The sequence below is a fragment of the Gadus macrocephalus genome, chromosome 1 (assembly GCF_031168955.1).
Source record: "Gadus macrocephalus chromosome 1, ASM3116895v1".
NCBI classification, from domain to species: domain Eukaryota; kingdom Metazoa; phylum Chordata; class Actinopteri; order Gadiformes; family Gadidae; genus Gadus; species Gadus macrocephalus.
In genome coordinates this window covers 5,962,759-5,983,898 of record NC_082382.1, presented here as the reverse complement: position 1 = coordinate 5,983,898, position 21,140 = coordinate 5,962,759, and the positions used below count along the sequence as shown (strand labels likewise).

The window sequence follows — 21,140 nt, the reverse complement described above, 5'->3', positions numbered from 1 at the left end:
CTGGGACCTCAGAGTCGGAGAGACAATGCCATACGAATCTCAAGAGGCGTGCTCTGATTGGTTGGGAGACGCTGAACTCCATTTTGGAAACAGCTGTTTGAAGACGTCACCTCTGCTGAGCTCGGCGGGGAGCCTTCAGCGGGCTGAAGACCTGCTGGTGGAGCTGAAGTCCTCCTGGTGGAGCAGTCTTGTGTCTCGTTAGCGGCGGATCTGGAAAACAAAGGGAGCCATTAATGCCATTTGGACATTGTAACAGGTGGATAACAAGATCCTTCCGAATTAAGGTGAGTGTCCATCTTTTGTTACATGTGTTTTATGGAGGACAATACACTAGCTGTGTTGGTTCAGGTAGAATGCTACAACACGCAGCCTCTGGGATCGGGTCCGTCTCCGGGACTCTCCGGGTCTGGGAACGTCTCCGGGTCCGGGTCTGGGTCCGTCTCCCGTTACGTCTCCGGGACTGTCTCTGGGTCAGTCTCGGTGACCGTCTCCGGGACAGTCTCCGAGTCCGTCCCCCGGTCTGGGTCCGCCTCTTGGTCTGTCTCCTGGTCCGTCTCCGGGACCTCCGTAGTCCCAACTCGGTCATCCCACATTAGAGGGAAACACGATGGCATTAAAACGTCACAGCTGCATTTATTACAAGCCCACAATGATGAGTGAAATAAAAGGTACCGTTTGTTTGCATCTCCACGCCGTCGTGATCTAGAAGAGATGGTAACTTCCCACGCCATGGTAATCTCATACAGGCTCTTATTGGATCCCTTGTTTTGATGCATTCATCATGGTTCTTGTGGACGGGGCTCTCTGATAGGCACACATCTCTCCCACCACTGTAAAATATGATTGGGGTGAATATGGGCTAACAAATGCCTGCACTCCTTTGTGTTCTCTACCCCTTATGTTTTGGTCTGCTGATTTTAGTAAACAAGCCCATCTCAAGTATTTCCACACACACATAGACCTAGAGAGACAGACACACGCAGACGAAGACGATGTACTCAAAGTGTGTCTTTCTCACACAAAATATATGTTCTTCCCATCTGGAAACCATTCTGTTAATTGCAATCCATCTATTCCTCCTGGTCGATACAGAAGGGTTATTGTTGGTTCGACCTTTCAGAAAAAAAACTACTCTTGGCTGAGAAGCTTTTAATTACAAGGAGCCCTGCATGCTGGAAGAGTACCCTACTTTTACAATTCAAAAAGGATACTGGGCCCTCCCAGTATCCTTTTAGACTTTTATGACACTATGCCATTTCCATGATACATGTCCAATCAGTACTTTATAATATTTATGTTTCTGAGTTTGTCAGAAGAACCAGTCTACTAAACGCATTGTATCATGGAAATGGTTATTTACCATTTCTATACATGGCTATAACCATGTACACGTTCTACATGTGTTTCCCTCTGGGGCTGATGCTCAAACAAAAATACCTTCTGGTAAACTATAGGACTGAAACAGACTTATTCATGCGCTTAAGTCATGTAGGCAATGTTTATTCTCTGAAGAGAACTACAGCCTGAGTCTCCTCTTAGGAGCCACCATGACGTGGATGGTATGATTAATATTGTTGGTCTTCTTGTGATAAGGGTGTAACCAATCCATGAAGCATTGTCTTTTAATTCATAATATCACTGTTGCCTCCTGCCGTGACTGTACCAGCTACCACCCTCTACCACTGCAGACAGGCAGAGAGAGGCCGTACTATAGACCGTACATGTCCAGCTGCTGATTGCGCCAAAGCTCAATCATTGTGTTCTACATCCATCACTGAGTCTGATGCTCCACTCAGATGCACTGATGATGGCAGTTACGAGGACATGCGGTCACAGTTCATGGTAATCTGTGGTCTGACATTAACAAGAGTCACTGTGGCACCATTATTCTCCTCCTCCTCCTCCTCCTCCTCCTCCTCTGGGTCCTCCATCAGATGGATTTGGTGTTTGGTCATATGGGCTGATGGGCAGCCCAGTCAACAGTAACAGGATTATCCTGGGAACCCCTTATCATTGCTCTGGCTGACGTGGCTCCATGAGGGCTCTGGTGTCACGGCGGTGTTGTTCATTTGCTAAGCAGCTCTTTCCTCTTTGGTCCGCAGATTTTAATATAGTTTTTAGGATCATTGCTTTAGTGTGAAACATTTTTCCCATTGTGATGAGAATGTTTTCTCGCTGATGGAGGTCATTGTTGGTTTAATATAGGAGATGGAATTATACCCAAATAATTGGTTCACTTTCTGTTTCACATCTCATTCAGATTTGGTCTTCTGTTCCAAGAGCCTGTCCTAAAAAGTCGTTTTTTTTTCATCTCTTTTATTTTGTATATATTTTTCTCTTATCCGGGATGGGTTCCATCTTCAGTGTGGGGTTGGATGTTCTTGTCCCATAAGGGCCTTCAGCCTCGCACCGTGGGCAACACCACGTTGTGTACATGAAAAACAGCCCAACACTCGGGCCTCTCAGCACAACTCTGTAGCCTGGTTCGGTCAACTGTTGAATACTGAGATCCAGCGCTATTATTCTCTCCCTGTCACTCGCCTTCTTCAAGTATTTGCACTTTATGTGACTGGGATAATGTTGCTCCACGTTGACTAACTGGGTGGGGTATTGTGTGAACACTCGCCCTTCCTCCCCCGCACACCCGCCGTCACGCTGGCAAATGACACCCACGTCCCCCTGACCGTGTGGGAGAAGAACGTGATGCAGCGTTTCAGGCACTGGAGTTACGTTCACACACAGCCCTAATGGTAATGGAGGAGACGGAAGTTGGCCAACTTGTGTGCGAGTGCCAGTGTGTTGACTCCACAGCGCTGAGATAGCTCTATGAGAGCATACGGGCCTAGATACTCCTGCCATCGCCTAGAGCAGGGGCTTGAGGGAATCAATGAACAAACTAGGGACTAGAATAGATATGGCTCTGTTTAGCTCGCATAATAAAGCGGGAGCATTCCTGCTCTTCTGTTTCTTGGCCTGTCCCCTTTTCTTCCGCCACCCCCCTCTCTCTCACTCTTTTCTTCCTCTCTCCCCCCTCCTTCTGCTCCCTCTTGTCCTCCCTACTTTTTCAGCCCGGCCTCCATTGTGGAGGGAGCCTGGGAAATGATAGGGAACATACAACACAGGCAAACAAAGCGCAGCCTGCTTCCTGTTGGGCCTGTTTGATGTGTGGGCAGCCGGCCGGTGGAGAAACGGAGAGGGCTGCAGCTCTGAGACAGGAGAGGGCTTGGATTTACCGTCTTGGAAGGAGAAATGGTGATGCATCATTTCCTGTGTGGGGGTGTCATTTATTTAGCAGCTCACAGACCAGTGGACCTTGAGGCGTGGGAGAGGCCCTAGTTTGTGAGGAACGCTCTACTCTGGGTTGATGAGGCGTGGCCGTGCCAAACTTTCATTGAGACGTAGAGGTATCGTGCGGCCTGCTAGAAGAGATTAGTTGTGATGTGAGTGTTGTTTCTCAAGCCTTTTTTTGTTGAGGCACCATTGACTCGATTGGATTCCAGACAATGATCGTACAAACAAGCCAATGCTATTTTGATGCCAACACATGATGCATTTCGCCTCCCGGACAGGCGGCGGCGGCGGCGATGTGGCGGTGGTCAGGTTCAGTCCAGGCACCTGCTTTCCCCTCGCCCTGTGTGTGGTGCACAGGCTCGGTGGCACACACCCATCACCTCTAGCCAAAAATCATGGGGGGACAATGATTAGGACAAGCGGATACAGTGAGGTCCCTATCTTGTTTCCTGGTGTGTAGCCTAAAAATCATCCTGAGTTTCTATTTAGTTTCACTTCCTAATTCAGCAGCATTGTGGTTGGAGCAACAGAGAATAGGACTGTCTCTGCTACAGTGTTTGTTAGTCATTTCTCTGCGATTAGTTACTCAGCTCTCTGTGTCTTGACACGCAAACACGGGTCATGTGAGACAGCAATGTTGTGTTTCACTTCTGTATGTTGGGAAGACGTGTATCCGTCTTGATGCATAAGCTTCACCAGGACATTGGGTGTGGATATGCGTAGACGTTGCAAAGTAATTGGATCCGACACCGAGAGTCTAACAAAGATAACAATTAAAATATCAAACGCATTGTTCTTTTAAACATTTTTGGTTCATCGTTTTAACAAGCATCCCAGCACTGGAATAACGACTGTGATTGTGTTACCCTTTCTCTTCCGCTCGGAAGCTATCATTTCATGTGGCCGTTTCGCCCTGGAAATGTCTGTCGACATAAAAGGGTTTAGTGACAGACAGACGGGTCAGGTGGCAGCGTGTAGGCTGGTTCTCTCTCACGGCTGGCCAGCTGCACCCCCAGCGTACCAGAGCCTGAGGGGCCATATAAGGGAAGAGAGGGAGACGTTTGGTCATGTGCACTGAGGTGGAGTGCTGTCGGGCCCTGTCTGTCTGGTATTGTGCACATTGTGGTGGTGAAGTATCGCCTGGATACTATTCGATGCTCTCATGGGCTTTTCTTTCTCCTGCTCATTCTCTCTGTTGGTTGTAGTCTTAAATCTGCAAAGCAGCCATGATTTTTTGAGCCCAAACAGGTTAGGTGGAGCAGGTTGAGATCTACTCCCGGTTCTCTCCACAGACCCAATGCATTTAGAGCAGGAAATTTGCTGCTGCAAGGAACAGTTTCAGTTTAGGTTTAAGCAAGCATCCTTGGGTGATGAAGGGATTTATATGAATTACTTTTCAAATATGGCATAGGTTGGTGGATAGTTGATAATCCAAAGCCTTCTAATATGTGGGTGGTGTTAAGTTTTCCTCTTAGATCCTTTTGTTTTATTCATTGGTTCTCTAGTTGCTGGCCCACAGTAGCTGATGCTAATAGGCTGCGTCAGGCTTCTCATCTCTCTGCCGGGTGATGTGATGGGCCTTCTGGCGCAGGGGATCAGTTGGTTGCAGGATAATTAGGACGGCAATTAGATGGGAGTAGCATACCGCCAACTCTCTAACGCCCCCTCACGCAGCAAGAGGGGGGGGGGGGAAAGACATCAACGTTGATTGGACTGAGTATGGGGTGTTGTCGGCGGTAACTTTGCAAGTCCCAAGGGTGAGATACTGTACACCGGGGCGCTGTGGTGCAAGCTGCCATGTAGTCCCGACCGGACCAGAGGGAGCGGGGGCCCTCCCCTCCAGCCCCCCGGGGCCCCTGCCCCCTGGGGCCCCTCCCTCCGGCCTCCGGGTCATGTAGTAACAGGAAGGTCAGGTGTACGAGTAGTGGCCCGTTGATATTTAATGAACAAAAGAAGGCAGCGTGACAGAAGAGCAGCAGCCCTCGCTGTGTTGAACCCCTAAGGGATGCAGGATTTAGATTGTAAGTCCTGCATCTTCTATCAAAATATGTATCAATAATATAGTGGGAAAAAAATGAGAATCACTTTTGGATGTTGATTTACGACGTGCGCCCCTAAAATTTCTGGTTGTGCCCCTAAAATGTTCAGTTAGGGGCCACAGTGCTCCTAGTGAAAAAAGTTAGTCTGGGACAGTATTACTGATGCATTATTTATCTTTATTTTTTATACCTGATGGAAGTATGTTTTCTTTCCCTACAAGAGTTTTCTACTTTGTTAATGCGTAATTAAAAAATATTCATAATATAATATTGTCGGTTTATCTCCAGAGAGACTTAAGATTTTTAGTTAGTAGGTGTATTTAAGACACACTGTGGAGACTTAAGATTTTTATTTATATGTGTTTAAGACACACTGTGGAAACTTAAGATCTTTAGTTAGATGTGTTTACTGTGGAGACTTAATAAGGCCCAGTCTACACGGACGAAAACTATATTCCCCCCGACCCCCCCCCCCCCCCCGTTTTCCTTGGTAGCGTTTCAGGAATTTTTCCATAAAGATGAACTCATTACAAAAACGCTCAACTGTAGAAATGGTGTAGTACATCTTCCAGGCCTATATGTGGCGCTGTTTCTCCACCAAAAAAAAGACGAGGAGAAACAGAAGAACAACAACAGCAGTTGTTAAACCTTGTAGATTGAGCAGACAATACTTTTGTAGGTACAGTTGGTCATTAATGTGTGTTTAAGACGCATTGTGGAGACTTGAAGTGTAATTCCGGCGCAAATTGAACCCAGGATCTTTGTTTTGGCATTAAAACCCATCAAATAAGCCTCCCAGATACCTTTTTCATTGAAAATCGAGTATTATAGTTTGCCGGGCGCAATGTTTGGCGTCCATGTTGTTGACTTGGGGCATAGTGTTTCGCTTCTAAATCCGCATTTTTGAACCACTAAATAGCACCAAACCTCTGCAGTAGCATGACTAGGGTCCCTACACATAAAACGAAGCACAAACAACTTAGTTTGCAAACCCGGAGTTTATTTAAAAAGACAGTTTAACAAGCATTACCGGGAGGTCCGTGTTTACAGGAAGTCCACACAAGTCGATTGCCGAATGCGCCGGAGTTCAGTTCAAGGAGGAAAGTTTTGGAATTTATAATTTATATAATATATATTTATAAATAATATATAGCAAGTGTTGACACGTAAATTAAAGGAATTGCATATGTAAGTTACAGTTACAAAATAATTGTTCGCTACAATCAAGCATGGCACGTTGTTGACGGAAGACGCACTGCACACGTGATTGACGCATAGAGTGAAGGACAGCTCAAGCACGGGAGAAGACGACCCATCCACAGCTTGAAGTCAAGAGAGAGATGGTTCGTGTTTGCGTCAAGAAACAAAGTTATAAGCCCTTACTTCATTCGAGGAAGTGAAAGATGATCTTGTGAGTTGTCCAGGTAGGTTAACCTCGATTTATTGTGTATAAGGATTTGTGGTGGGAATTTACGGACCACGTCAATCGTTTTCTGCGTCAACCGGGTAGAATAAAGTCATCAGAACGTTTAACAATTGCGGTCATATTTGTGTAAAAACGGTACAAGACCATACAACAAACAATAAAACAAACGTTGCAAGGAGAAGTCCATTATCAGCTTCCACTGATAGATTACCATTTTATTAACCAAATGGTAAGGTAGTATTGGGGGGCAATGCTGTCTTGGCAATGTGCATTCCTGGCTTTAGCCAATGCAATGGAGTTCTCCTTGCAACGTTTGTTTAATTGTTTGTTGTATGGTCTTGTACCTTTTTTACACAAATATGACCGCAATTGTTAAACGTTCTGATGACTTTATTCTACCCGGTTGACGCAGAAAACGATTGACGTGGTCCGTAAATTCCCACCACAAATCCCTATACACAATAAATCGAGGTTAACCTACCTGGACAACTCACAAGATCATCTTTCACTTCCTCGAATGAAGTTAGGGCTTATAACTTTGTTTCTTGACGCAAACACGAACCATCTCTCTCTTGACTTCAAGCTGTGGATGGGTCGTCTTCTCCGGTGCTTGAGCTGTCCTTCACTCTATGCGTCAATCACGTGTGCAGTGCGTCTTCCGTCAACAACGTGCCATGCTTGATTGTAGCGAACAATTATTTTGTAACTGTAACTTACATATGCAATTCCTTTAATTTACGTGTCAACACTTGCTATATATTATTTATAAATATATATTATATAAATTATAAATTCCAAAACTTTCCTCCTTGAACTGAACTTCGGCGCATTCGGCAATCGACTTGTGTGGACTTCCTGTAAACACGGACCTCCCGGTAATGCTTGTTAAACTGTCTTTTTAAATAAACTCCGGGTTTGCAAACTAAGTTGTTTGTGCTTCGTTTTATGTGTAGGGACCCTAGTCATGCTACTGCAGAGGTTTGGTGCTATTTAGTGGTTCAAAAATGCGGATTTAGAAGCGAAACCCTATGCCCCAAGTCAACAACATGGACGCCAAACATTGCGCCCGGCAAACTATAATACTCGATTTTCAATGAAAAAGGTATCTGGGAGGCTTATTTGATGGGTTTTAATGCCAAAACAAAGATCCTGTGTTCAATTTGCGCCGGAATTACACTTTAAGATGTTTAGTTAGTAGGTGTGTTTAAGGCAAGCTGTGGAGACATTTCCCACGACCCCCTCACCACAGTGCTTGAGAGATGACTGATTAAAACCTTACATTTATTTAGCTGACACTTTTGTTCTAAGTGTCTTACATTAAGTGCATTCAACAATGAAGATGCATTGCCCTAAAAGTGCAAGATTAATGTGAGCACATAACATTTTTTGTCGTGCAATCCATCATTATAATCAAATGATTGTAACGTTCTTCCCAGACTGTCCTGTTGAAGAGATTGCAACACGCTCACAGGGTGGCTAAGGTAGGATCTGAACTGTTGAGGTTGCCATGGGGGTTGCCCCCCTCCACCCACAATAAAATACTTAAGTGGAAACACTTGAGGGGGCCGGGCGGATGCACAGCATTGGGTTTGCTCTCTGCAGATAGTGCTCAAGTTTATTACACCCAATCAGGCCTAAAAGGCTTTGGCGAAAGAGCCGTGATGGGCTGGGATCAGGGTGGCTGACTCATGCTCCCTCCTCTTTTCTATTGATTTATTTGCTTCTTTTTTGTTCCAAATGTCCGGCACGCAGCGCACTCTCCACCTAGCCCTGCCCGGGCCTGCGGTCGCGGCGACCCGGGGTGCTCAGCCGCCTTCCAGCACGCCTCCCACACTCCAGCTCTCTCTCTCTTTCCGCTCTCGTCGTCTTCAACAAAACGTTGTTTGACATGCTTCTGTTGTGATACAAGATAATGATACAAGCGTCTCTCATTCCCACCGCAATACCGCCCGCCTCCTATCACTTTTGGAAACTTGGTCCCTTTCTGTTTTCACAGCAACAGCCATCACTGTTGTTGTTGTTAGTTGGAGCTGCGAGTCTGAAGGCTGCCTCAATAAAGAAACCTGCCCAGCCACCATTCATTCAGGCCAGAGTAGTTCCTATAAATCAGTCAGTCTGTGGAGAAGCATCGGGGATATGTCGGAGGGCTGTACATCGGCTGCCAACAGGAAGTGACCTGCAGGAACCCAGCAGTTTGAAGCCCTCAATGGGTATTCCTTTTATTAGATATTCAGTGTATCTGTGGATACCTAGTGTTATTGTCACAGTTGGGTATTCATTTTAATTGGAAGCGTCCATATCTCAACCTCTGAAAAGTATAACATTTTTGTATTTCTCAGACTTTAGGTATCCCTCTAACTAAACAGCTTTGCCATTTGGACCCATAATGTCCACCAGGATAAAACTTGCTGTACATTGACATGTTGAAAGACTTTGAACATTTTCTCATTCGACCAAGACTCAGAATTACCTTTTTTTTTCTACAGATAATCTATGGACTTGTCTGAGCTTATAGCAACCATTTTTGACAACGTACAAATGAATAACTCATGTGGGAATCCATATTTTTCAACATTCAATCATAGTTACACTTGAAGTAGTCAAGGACTGTGACTACTCGGGCCACATATAGGCCAACCCAAATTGTGTGTCGATATAAATAATGAAGTCAAAGTGTACATTTTAATGAATGCTAAGCTAAGCATTAATGTTCGATTTCCATGGAGAGTCGTCGTCAGAAGGTGGCAGGAACTTTAAATTTGCCAAGAACATAGTGAAGTCCTCCCTTAACATGTGTACAACATAGTGTCAATATCTTATTCCATGACGTCAGTGTCAATAACAATTGCTATTAAGTGTAATGTACCCTTTTGTCAGCAGGAGGCACAAAATCACACTGTGTGTGTGTGTGTGTGGTGTGTGTGTGTCAGTCAAAAACTGTAATAGAACAAAGATGGTGTCAGGGCTCCAGAGTGCGCCTAATTTGGGCACACATGCGCCTAGAATTCGGGGTAGTGCGACCAAATATTTTATTTGGGCGCACCGGTGCGACTGAAAATTGATCTGGTATAATTATTATTATATATTTTTTTTACATAGCAGTCTATTCATAATATTGTAATGACCACGGAAGAGGCAGTGAATGAAGTATTGATTAGACAGCGATTTATTAGATACCTAATAAACCGTTGGAACACGCAAGACCGGTAACGATAGCAACGCCGGTAAACAAACCCGCGAAGCCCAATCCAGGGGCCTGTACTACGAAGCTCGATTAGAGGGTTAGCGAGGTATGTTGAGCTGAAAGCCTGGGTTAGCTGTACCATGAAAGTCGATCTCTTTAAGCGTCGCTGTATCACCATGGTGACTTGCGCTCGCAACCAAACCTGGTCGGGGGAGCAGCTTTTCAGCGAGTCTACCCGGAGATCGGCTACTTATATCGGCGTGCGCAGCTTCCTAGCCCCTCCTCCGATAATGGCGTCACCATTTGTGGATGTTCCCATGGACCTCGGCGCACTTATCGTACAGGCGTCTCTCCGGAGACAGAGGGTTTTTCGGGACAGAGCCGATCCCTTGGCAATGTTTCTGACGATATTCTCTATGAGAGATACAGATTCGGCATTTATTTAAGGCATTTATTTAATGGTCAAAATATTATTAATCAGTGGCGTAAATATCGACGGTGCAACCGGTGCAGCTGCCCGGTTACCCCCCCCCGTCAACAACTCAGCGCAAGGCAGGCACAGTCCAACGCCCCCCCCCCCCCCCCCCCCCCCCTCAACAACTCAAAACTTGGGTGCACCATAAATACGTGCTGGTGCACCCAAATTAAAAATGTAGGCGCACCAGTGCACCCAAGGAAAAAGTTAGTCTGGAGCCCTGGGTGTCATGTGTGTCTAGGAGTAATCACTACAACCCGGATTCATCGATGGGCTAGGCACGGTTTGGGCTGTGAACCCCTCTGGGACGAGGGATGGGAATTGATAAGAATTTCACGATTCCGATTCCGATTCTGCTTATCGATCCGATTCCTTATCGATTCTCTTATCGATTCTCATTGGGTGAGAAAATAAGTATAAATGTGTTTGTTTGTATTAAATCTCTTTAATATCTGATCAGAAGTGCTTCTAGTATTAGGAAATTGTACATTTTCAAATCAATTGAAAAAAAATATGTTTGGCTTTTTAAGCCCAAATGCCATCATTATGTGCCATAAAACTAAAAACACAGACTGAAAACAGCCAAGTAAGAGCTTGTGCCTTTTGGAATGCTAACAGTGCTCATTTGCATTCAACTTGTAACAAAATTCCACTGACATAAACAAAATGTAGCATTGATTAGACAGAGATTTATTAGATGGGCCTACCTAATAAACCTTTGGAACACACAAGACCGGAAACCATAGCAATGCCGGTAAACAAACCCCGAGAAGCCCAATCCCTATGAGAGCTCCCCACGCTACGGCCATCCGGAGGCGCACAGAGCTGTTGGCCGGGATATTATATATACAATTATAATATATTATATACTATTATATATAGATCTCCGGGAGTCACAAACTGCAACAATAACTTTCTCCTCCATGCCGCAGTTCACCCCGGACTGCACTGCACTGAGTTTGACGGCTGAACGCTGATTGGCTGTTACGTTACACATGTCACTCAGTGGCCACGCTGTTGAACGCTGATTGGCACTCCTTGGGAGTGTTTACAGCTGCAGCTGTCACACACACACACACACACACACACACACACACACACACACACACACACACACACACACACACACACACACACACACACACACACACACACACACACACACACACACACACACACACACACACACACACACACACACACACACACACACACACACACACACACACACACGCGCACACACGCGCACACCCTCAGCTTTTATTTACGGTCATATGAAATGACTATCATTGTTTATAGTCTGCTTTTTGTATGAAAAGGGAAAAATCCCCATGGTTAAAAATAAAGATATATTCTTATCAACCGCAAGCAGCCATCACTTGGTTACATGCAGTCGACACGTGACTTCCACAGCCAGGGCTGTGCACACAAGCGTGGATTGTGTTTAAAGGGGATCATCATTAAAATACCTGCGTTCCCAGCTGAACTCAACATAGCAAGCAGTTTGCCATAAAGACACAAAATTATACGGAAGAAACGAACACACACACACACACACACACAGTGTGATACTGCTATCCTTTGAGCTCAGTGGATCTACTTGTCACCGTAGTCAACCTATAAAAGCCCTTCTGTTTTTAAGTCCACCTGTAAAATGATGGGTGAATCGGTGATGTGACATGTCCTACTTACGGTGATTTATCGAGAAATTGAAGGATTTCACTCTACATTTTGCAGAATCCGGAGAGTGATCACCATGTTGTGCAGCGCCTTTACAGCTGTAGGGATCTCCAGGTGAACAGCGCTTTGCACTTTCTGTTCAGCCACAGCAATGCACCTGGAGCCTCCGAGGGGACCCCAACGAAGGGCCAGTGGGATGCAAGGGAGCCGCCGTGGGAACAGAGTGGCCCTGGGTCACGGCGTCATCACTGAGGCACATTCTTGTCCCGTCGCTGTCTGAACTCAGAAGAGGAAACGGCAACTTCCTTTAAGAAAAAATGGAGCCCATCTGCATGGCCTGGTGGCTGCTGAGGGTTTGTGATGGTTTGGATGGGGCTTGGTGTTCATGGGTAAAATAAGTCCCACTGGCCCTTGTTCCTGTGACCACGTCCACTGGCCCTTGTTCCTGTGACTGTACGTCCACTGGCCCTTGTTCCTGTGAGCGTACGTCCACTGGCCCTTGTTCCTGTGAGCGTACGTCCACTGGCCCTTGTTCCTGTGAGCGTACGTCCACTGGCCCTTGTTCCTGTGACTGTACGTCCACTGGCCCTTGTTCCTGTGTGAATCTACGTCAATTGGCCCTTGTTCCTGTGACTGTACGTCCACTAGCCCTTGTTGCTGTGTGACTCTACGTCCACTGGCCCTTGTTCCTGTGACTACGTCCACTGGCCCTTGTTCCTGTGACTGTACGTCCACTGGCCCTTGTTCCTGTGTGACTACGTCAATTGGCCCTTGTTCCTGTGACTGTACGTCCACTAGCCCTTGTTCCTGTGTGACTCTACGTCCACTGGCCCTTGTTCCTGTGTGACTACATCGCGGCCAAATGCAGGATCTTCATGGGAATCAGGTCAGCACGTTGGACATATGACGTCAACAAAGAGAAGCACCATGTAGATCCTCATTCAGGAAGTAATTCAATCCAATTCATTCCTTGTCCGCAGGGTGGTGTTTAGGTGTTCTGCACTGCTCTCCCTTTTGAATGGTGTTTTGTGGTGTTCTGGCAGTGCTCTCTCGTCTCTCCGCTGGGTGGTGTTTTGTGGTGTTCTGGCAGTGCTCTCTCGTCTCTCCGCTGGGTGGTGTTTTGTGGTGTTCTGGCAGTGCTCTCTCCGCTGGGTGGTGTTTTGTGGTGTTCTGCCACTGCTCCCCCTGCTGGATGGTGCTTTGCGGCGGCCAGCATCAATGACCCGGTAAGGTACAGCCCAGCAACAGGAAAGAGGAGGGATGACTTGCTAATTGAGCTCACTTTCCAGGAGCCTCCTTCTACACACTCGCACTCGCAAGCGCACAAGCACCCCTCGGCTCTCAATGGATGTGCTTGAGTGCAGCCCCCTGCCGTCCCCGTGGGGATAGATCTAGAGAGATGCAGGGCTGGCAGAGCGGGCTTGGAGGCTGCAGATTCCAGGACAGCTTTGCGTCGAGTCTTTCTTAATCAGGACGGCCAATTAGTACAAATGTCACTGGTGCCATTCGTCACAGTGCAGAAATAGAAATGGCAATTAAGGAGAGCTGGGTTTTTCTTATTTAATTATCAGGTCACTCGTCCACTCCTGCTGTCGGAGTCTGCGCTGCGATGTTAGGGGGCCGGTGCCCCCTCTGCTGGGATCAACCTGCCGATCTGACAGAACAAAGCGTCTGTATCACAGAATAATATCGATGGATAGTTTATATAGATATTATAAAGATAGACGGCAGTGTTATTATGAAAGACCAGTGTCTTTACAACTCCAGTATAACATGCAGTGAGCTCAGTGTTTCATAATACCAACCAGTATAACATTCAGTGTTTCATAATACCAACCAGTATAACATTCAGTGAGCTCAGTGTTTCATAATACCGACCAGTATAACATTCAGGGTTTCATAATACCAACCAGTATAACATTCAGTGTTTCATAATACCAACCAGTATAACATTCAGTGAGCTCAGTGTTTCATAATACCAACCAGTATAACATTCAGTGTTTCATAATACCAACCAGTATAACATTCAGTGTTTCATAATACCAACCAGTATAACATTCAGTGAGCTCAGTGTTTCATAATACCAACCAGTATAACATTCAGTGTTTCATAATACCAACCAGTATAACATTCAGTGTTTCATAATACCAACCAGTATAACATGCAGTGAGCTCAGTGTTTCATAATACCGACCAGTATAACTTTCAGTGAGCTCAGTGTTTCATAATACCAACCAGTATAACATTCAGTGAGCTCAGTGTTTCATAATACCGACCAGTATAACATTCAGGGTTTCATAATACCAACCAGTATAACATTCAGTGTTTCATAATAAAAACATTAAGTGAGCTCAGTGCTTCATAATACCAGCCAGTATGACATTCAGTGTTTCTGTTAGATTTCAGCTTATTTCTAAACTGTTCGTATAGACTCTGCGTTGTGTATTTTCCGTCGTAGTAGTAATTCTTGAAGTCAGGGTGGATAAGAGGGTTGAATAGATGGTTTATTCCAGGATGTAATACAGCGAGATACAGACTTAGGTTGAATAATCTATAGCGGACGCGGTTGAGGAGCAGTTTTGAGACGTGTTCCTTGGCTGTCGATCCCTCTTCTCCCCGAACCAAAGGGTTGTGGCGAGTATTATATTAAAGAAAACATGAAGAACAAGAGAACAGAAGCACTCTCACCCTTGATAAGGTATATCGCCCTGGCTATGTCCCAGACAACCAGGTTGGTTCATCCTTGTTGAGACATAACAAATGGCGGAATGTGGGAAATAACACCTTGTATCAGTGTGAGAGGCACTGGCCTGTTCCTAGACTAGTAATGTGAAAACAGAGAGACACTAAAATACACCAACATTCTACAATACCAACCAGGGGTGCGTTTCCCAGAACAGTCAGGACGTTAGCATTTTGCTGACTTATTACTAAGCCCAGTTGTACTATGCAGCAGCCGAAGTACGAGTGTTTCCCAAAAATCTCCAGCTAACATAGCAATACGTAGCTGACCTCTTCGTTGATTAGCTGCATACTTATCAGCTAATACATAGTGAACAGATATTTTCTGAATGCAGAGTTCAGAGTTGCTCTGAGGCATTCAATCATTCACAGTTGGAAGCCTCACAAACTTTGATATTTAGACTACATGCTTGTTATACAGTTGTGGTTAATATTTGCCAACTTGATTGTGTATAGCCAGGGCCGGATTAACCAATGGGTTTTATGGGCATGTGCCCAGGGCCCCGCCCAGCCAGAGGGCCCAAGACTCGTCAGAATTTTTTTTTTTTTTTTTTTTTTTTTTTTTCGGGCGGGCCCCTTTAAGTTGCGAATGAGTCAATATCAGCGCACGCCGGTTGCCTCGGTTTCAATTAGAAACGTTTACCAAGTATCCCCTGTTTGAGTGTAGCGGAATGTACTGTACAGGCTGTGACAGGCCAAGAGCAATATCAGGTAGCAACATTCAATGTCATAATTGACCAACTGGTTAGCTGCCTGGGGCACAGAATGGACGCATATCGGGATGTTTTGGACAAATTTAAGGTGCTCTTTATGGAAACTGACAATTTGACCAGTATCCGTGAACAGGCAGAAGTGCTCTGCATGTCATACCCATCTGATTTAGATGTCGACTTGGCCAATGAAATAATCCAGTTCAGAAGCTTCATACAAAACGAACAGGATAAGTCTCCTCAAAAGCTTTTGAAGATGATCTTAAAACATGGTCTGCAATCAACTTTCCCAAGCGTTTTTATAGCTCTCCGTATTTTTTTGTCCCTGCCTGTGACAAATTGTGAAGGGGAACGATCATTTTCACATCTAGCCAGAATTAAAAATGAGCTTAGAACGACACAGACGCAACAGCGCCTCAGCGCGCTGTCACTCATGGCCATCGAGACGGAGCTACTCAGGAGCCTGGAATTCGATGAAGTTATCACTGACTTTGCTAATAGGAGAGCCCGTAAGAAGTTTTTCTAACAGGTGCGTCTGGGAGGGAGACATAAACATATATATATTATTTCTCATTTAATGTTACATATTTGTATTCAGACTTACTTCTGTTTACTAACTTCTACGTGTAATGTATTGCCATTCATTATATAGACATACCCTGGCGGAGAGGAGTACTAGTTTAAGGATCAAGATGAAAGAGAGGACAGAAGTGGGGAAATCAGAAAGACAGACAACCAGACCGTGATAGGGGATCCTGAGTGAAGAAAGTAGACCAAGGGATGATGCCAGTCACATTAAAAAACTCTATGTTCATTCAGCAATTCATAAGTTGATAGGGCTAGGCTAGTATAAACTGAATAGACAAATCGAATAAACAAATAATTAAAGTATTTCATTTTGATGGTGATGGTTTTAGCACATCATTTAGCTTTGTTAAATGTTTCTTTGTCTTGTTTTAGCATATAATGCTTTGTTGATAATATGCAATAGAAACATTTCTGTTCTGTTGTGACATAGGCTACAATAGGCCTAATCATTAATAATAAAAAACACCTGCCACAGCACTGGTTTTTTTTTCGGGGGGGGGGGGGGGCATCCAACATTTGTGCCCAGGGTCCTGTGACTGCTTAATCCGGGCCTGTGTATAGCCTACCTATCCTTTCTATCAACATTAGAAACAATTTCGTAAATAATTATAATTGTTTGAAAAAATGTCACACAAATTTTTAATGACACTGGCAAATTCATCAGCATCACTATGCAATTCAATGTAGTTGCTGCAAACGGTTGATACCTTTATCGAAAAAAGATAATTCAAACAATGAATTTGGTAAGAAATTTGCTTTGTCTGTTCTCTAGGATAGGTAAATAAAGTACTTTTCTCCCCTATTCTGTGGAAGGACCCTGCCAGATGCGTCTTGTTTCCTCTGTTCTAATGATGGATTTTTGATGTTTGAAGTCTGTTGATCTCTTCACAGTACCTAGGCTGTATATATCCCTCCTACAATATTTTGATAGCATATTCATTTTGACAGGGCCCAGGGGGCAGCATCTTGTGTTGTCGCTGCAGTGGATTCATGTTTCTTGATACTCTTTTATTTTATTTGAAATTGAAACTATCAATGAATTCACTTCTCTAAAACCCACTGCCCAGAATCTTATCACATATGTTAATCTAACAGGGTTTTTAAAGAAAATATTTGTGAGCCATTAAAGGTCCAGTGATGTTCCACACCCTAACATTTGGAGGCGCTACTGCACTAACTCGGAATGCTAATTGTGTAAAAAAGAAGACGGTCATGTGACCAACAGCCCTAGAACTGTTGTAAATAATTTGCCTTTTTACCATGTGGGTAATAACTTAAGGACTCAGCCAGACTATGTTGTTGGGAAACAGTCAGGGAGCCTTACCTTGCTGGTACAATGAAGTTTAATAACTTCCGCCATACTATGAGCTAACTATATAGTTGAAATGGTTTTGGGGAACACTTTCCTATTAACTGTTGAGTCTCTAAGAGGTAGGTTGCTAAGGAAGTTAGCAACTATGCTTTTGGGAAACAAACTCCTGGTTGGTATTATGAAACACTCACTGAATGTTATACTGGTTGGTATTATGAAACACTCACTGAATGTTATACTGGTTGGTATTATGAAACACTCACTAAATGTTATACTGGTTGGTATTAGCAAGATTGAATGAGCCTGGTTGGGCCAGGACACCGGGGAACCCCTAGTCTTTTGCGATAAGTGCCCTGGGATCTTCTATGACCTCAGTGAGTCAGGACCTCGGTTTTATGTCTGCTCCGAAGGACGGCGGCTTCCACAGCACAGTCCCCATCACTGCACTGGGGCATCGGGAGTGATGTTAAGGCCAGACTAGAGGGAAGAGTGCCACGTATTGGCCACAACCCGACATCACTTACAGCACCTGGTATTCCCAGGCGGTCTTCGTTTCCCAAAAGCATGGTAGGCTATACAGTCAAGTTGGCAAACATTAACCTCAACTGTATAACAAGAATGTACTCTAAAAAATCAAAGTTTGTGAGGCTTCCACCTGAGAATGATTGAATGCCTCAGAGCAACTCTGAACGCCTTCAAAAGACATCTGTTCAGTATGTATTAGCGGATAAGTACGCAGCTAATCAACGAGGTCAGCTACGTATTGCTATGTTAGCTCGAGATTTTTGGGAAACACTCGTACTTCGGCTGCTGCATAGTACAACTGGGCTAAGTAATAACTCGGCAAAATGCTAACGTCCTGACTGTTTTGGGAAACGCACCCCAGTATGCCATTCAGTATTTCAAGTATTTTCATGTTTAGAGCATGTTTATTCCTGGGCCTCCCTACAGAGCGTTGCATGGTCCAGACCCCTCCTATATCTGAGGCTAAGCTGCGTCCCGTAGTGCCCAAGACCGTTCCCCAACGAGGTGGTGGTGTCTTGGGGCACCGAACCCTCTCTGGAGCTCCTGGTTTAGTCTCTTCATGCGCCGTGATGAATGGACATTTCTAAAAACAAAAAAAGCAGATATTTTCTTTGCCAGATCTTTTGTAATGCAATGTCTTGGTTTTGTGTTTCTTCGTGTTGTGTGTTTCTTCGTGTTGTGTGTTTCTGTTGTAAAGCAGCCTGTGAATATAACCCCCTTTACCTGCTTCCCCCAGGTGTTATGAGAGCGCTGGTCATGGCCAGATGATGGACGTGGAGACGTCTTACTCAGACTTCATCACCTGCGATCGCACCGGCCGCAGGAACGCCGTGCCTGACATCGCAGGGGAGGGCGGGGCTGCAGCCGGCAGCACTAGCGAACTGACCAAAGACATGGCCCACATGGACCTAAAGAACCCTGGTGAGCAACCACTGTGGACCAGTAGAGCAGCACAATAGAGCCTATACACCACTGTGGACCAGTAGAGCAGCACAATAGAGCCTATACACCACTGTGGACCAGTAGAGCAGCACAATAGAGCCTCTACACCACTGTGGACCAGTAGAGCAGCACAATAGAGCCTCTACACCACTGTGGACCAGTAGAGCAGCACAATAGAGCCTCTACACCACTGTGGACCAGTAGAGCAGCACAATAGAGCCTCTACACCACTGAGGACCAGTAGAGCAGCACAATAGAGCCTCTACACCACTGTGCACCAGTAGAGCAGCACAATAGAGCCTCTACACCACTGTGGACCAGTAGAGCAGCACAATAGAGCCTCTACACCACTGTGGACCAGTAGAGCAGCACAATAGAGCCTCTACACCACTGTGGACCAGTAGAGCAGCACAATAGAGCCTCTACACCACTGTGGACCAGTAGAGCAGCACAATCGAGCCTCTACACCACTGAGGACCAGTAGAGCAGCACAATAGAGCCTCTACACCACTGTGCACCAGTAGAGCAGCACAATAGAGCCTCTACACCACTGTGGACCAGTAGAGCAGCACAATAGAGCCTCTACACCACTGTGGACCAGTAGAGCAGAACAATAGAGCCTCTACACCACGGAGGACCAGTTGAGCAGAACAATAGAGCCTCTACACCACTGTGCACCAGTAGAGCAGCACAACAGAGCCTCTACACCACTGTGGACCAGTTGAGCAGAACAGTAGAGCCCAGGCTCTAAGTGCCACTATCAACTGTAGCTTCAGAGTCAAATGATTCAGAGTGAAGGAATTTGCTCGGTCAATTTCATCTATTTGAGTAGTTGGATGGGTGTTTATATTTTAGACACGCCTACTTTCAACGACCAAACCTAGAGGGTGGTAGTTGCTCCTCCCAGAGCTGATACGCCCTCCCTAAACACCACTCCACTATTCCCCATTGGAGTGTTTCCAGCAACACGATGGCTTCCAAGCTAGCTGTTGGATTATACACGAGGCGTGTCCATTTCATCCTAATTGTCAAGCAAGCTGACGGGAACCACGTAGCGTGACCGCCGGCCGTACAGCCGAGGAGGGGGCGCTGATGTCATGCTGATATGGGGTTACGCAGACGGTCCCTGGGTTGGGTTCTCTCCCCATTGTTCCTGAGTTGTGGCTCTGTGAGACCACAGGTGTGTGTTTCAGGAGGCTCTGCTGTGGACTGCTCTCATGGAGTGTTTCCCCTTTCCCCAGAAGGCGCCGTGGGGCCCCCCCCTGCACCACAGGGAGAAGGCTCCCCCAGCCAGAAGGCCCAAGAACCCACGGGGCCCACCTGAGGCCCTCCATGGCCGTCGGGAGGGGGCGCAGAGAAGGAGAGGGACATGGCACGACCCAAGGACAGAGACTCTTTACTACTCACCGTCCACCGGCTTGTGCAGCGAGCGTGTGTGTGTGTGTGTGTGTGTGTGTGTGTGTGTGTGTGTGTGTGTGTGTGTGTGTGTGTGTGTGTGTGTGTGTGTGTGTGTGTGTGTGTGTGTGTGTGTGTGTGTGTGTGTGTGTGTGGAGAGACACTTGCCAGGTATTTTTGACTCCTGCAGTGAGGTTATAACGTGGATGGCCGTTTAGGAGAAAGCACAGGAACTTATCAGACTTTAAGACCTGTGTGTGTGCCCAGAGTGATATTTATGACAACACTTTAAAAGGTCCAAGCAGCCTCTGTGGATCATGAACGTCATAACCTCCATCATATTATTACTCAATGTTTGTTGTTTTAGTTAAGTTGTGTTCTTGTACAATTGTAATCATTTTTCTCTCAGTAAGCATAACACTTAACATTGTACTGTACCATACCACGTTCATATTTATTGCAAGATGTTCAGCGATATCTTTGTAATAGGATTTTTCTTTGTCAAATAAAATAATAAACCCAAATGTATAATGTGAAGGTCATACTTGATATTTTCTAAAACCTCTTCATTTTTACACAAGGGAGAATTTGCATAGTACCTTGAGCGGTATGAACATGTGAAACCTTAATAAGTAAAGCAGCATTAATGGATGTATGAGCCATGTTTCCTCACTGTTATTGAATCAGATTGGTTTACACAGGAACAGGAAGCTGCTGTTTACATTTCCTGTCTGGAATGAGCAGGTAACCATTTTAGTTGAATCCTATGAGGTAAAGGATTGTGTTTAGGAACTCTTTGTTCCCCTTCCTAACTTGGTCAAAGTTAAACAAC

The 21,140-nt window shown here is 45.4% G+C and overlaps 1 protein-coding gene across 2 annotated transcripts; it reads left to right on the top strand.

Moving 5' to 3' along the window:
- The first annotated feature begins 80 nt into the window (after positions 1 to 80).
- pkig (protein kinase (cAMP-dependent, catalytic) inhibitor gamma) lies at positions 81 to 20,839 on the top strand. Of its 2 annotated transcripts, none has more exons than XM_060056426.1 (3): positions 81 to 284; positions 18,708 to 18,892; positions 20,155 to 20,839. In XM_060056426.1, the coding sequence occupies exons 2-3, from the start codon at positions 18,736 to 18,738 to the stop codon at positions 20,235 to 20,237; spliced, it is 240 nt and encodes a 79-aa protein (XP_059912409.1). In that variant the 5' UTR covers positions 81 to 284; positions 18,708 to 18,735; the 3' UTR covers positions 20,238 to 20,839. The 2 variants fall into 2 exon arrangements, with proteins under 2 accessions (XP_059912409.1, XP_059912417.1); XM_060056434.1 differs by having other exon boundaries at positions 90 to 284; positions 20,158 to 20,839.
- The last annotated feature ends 301 nt before the right edge of the window (positions 20,840 to 21,140 follow it).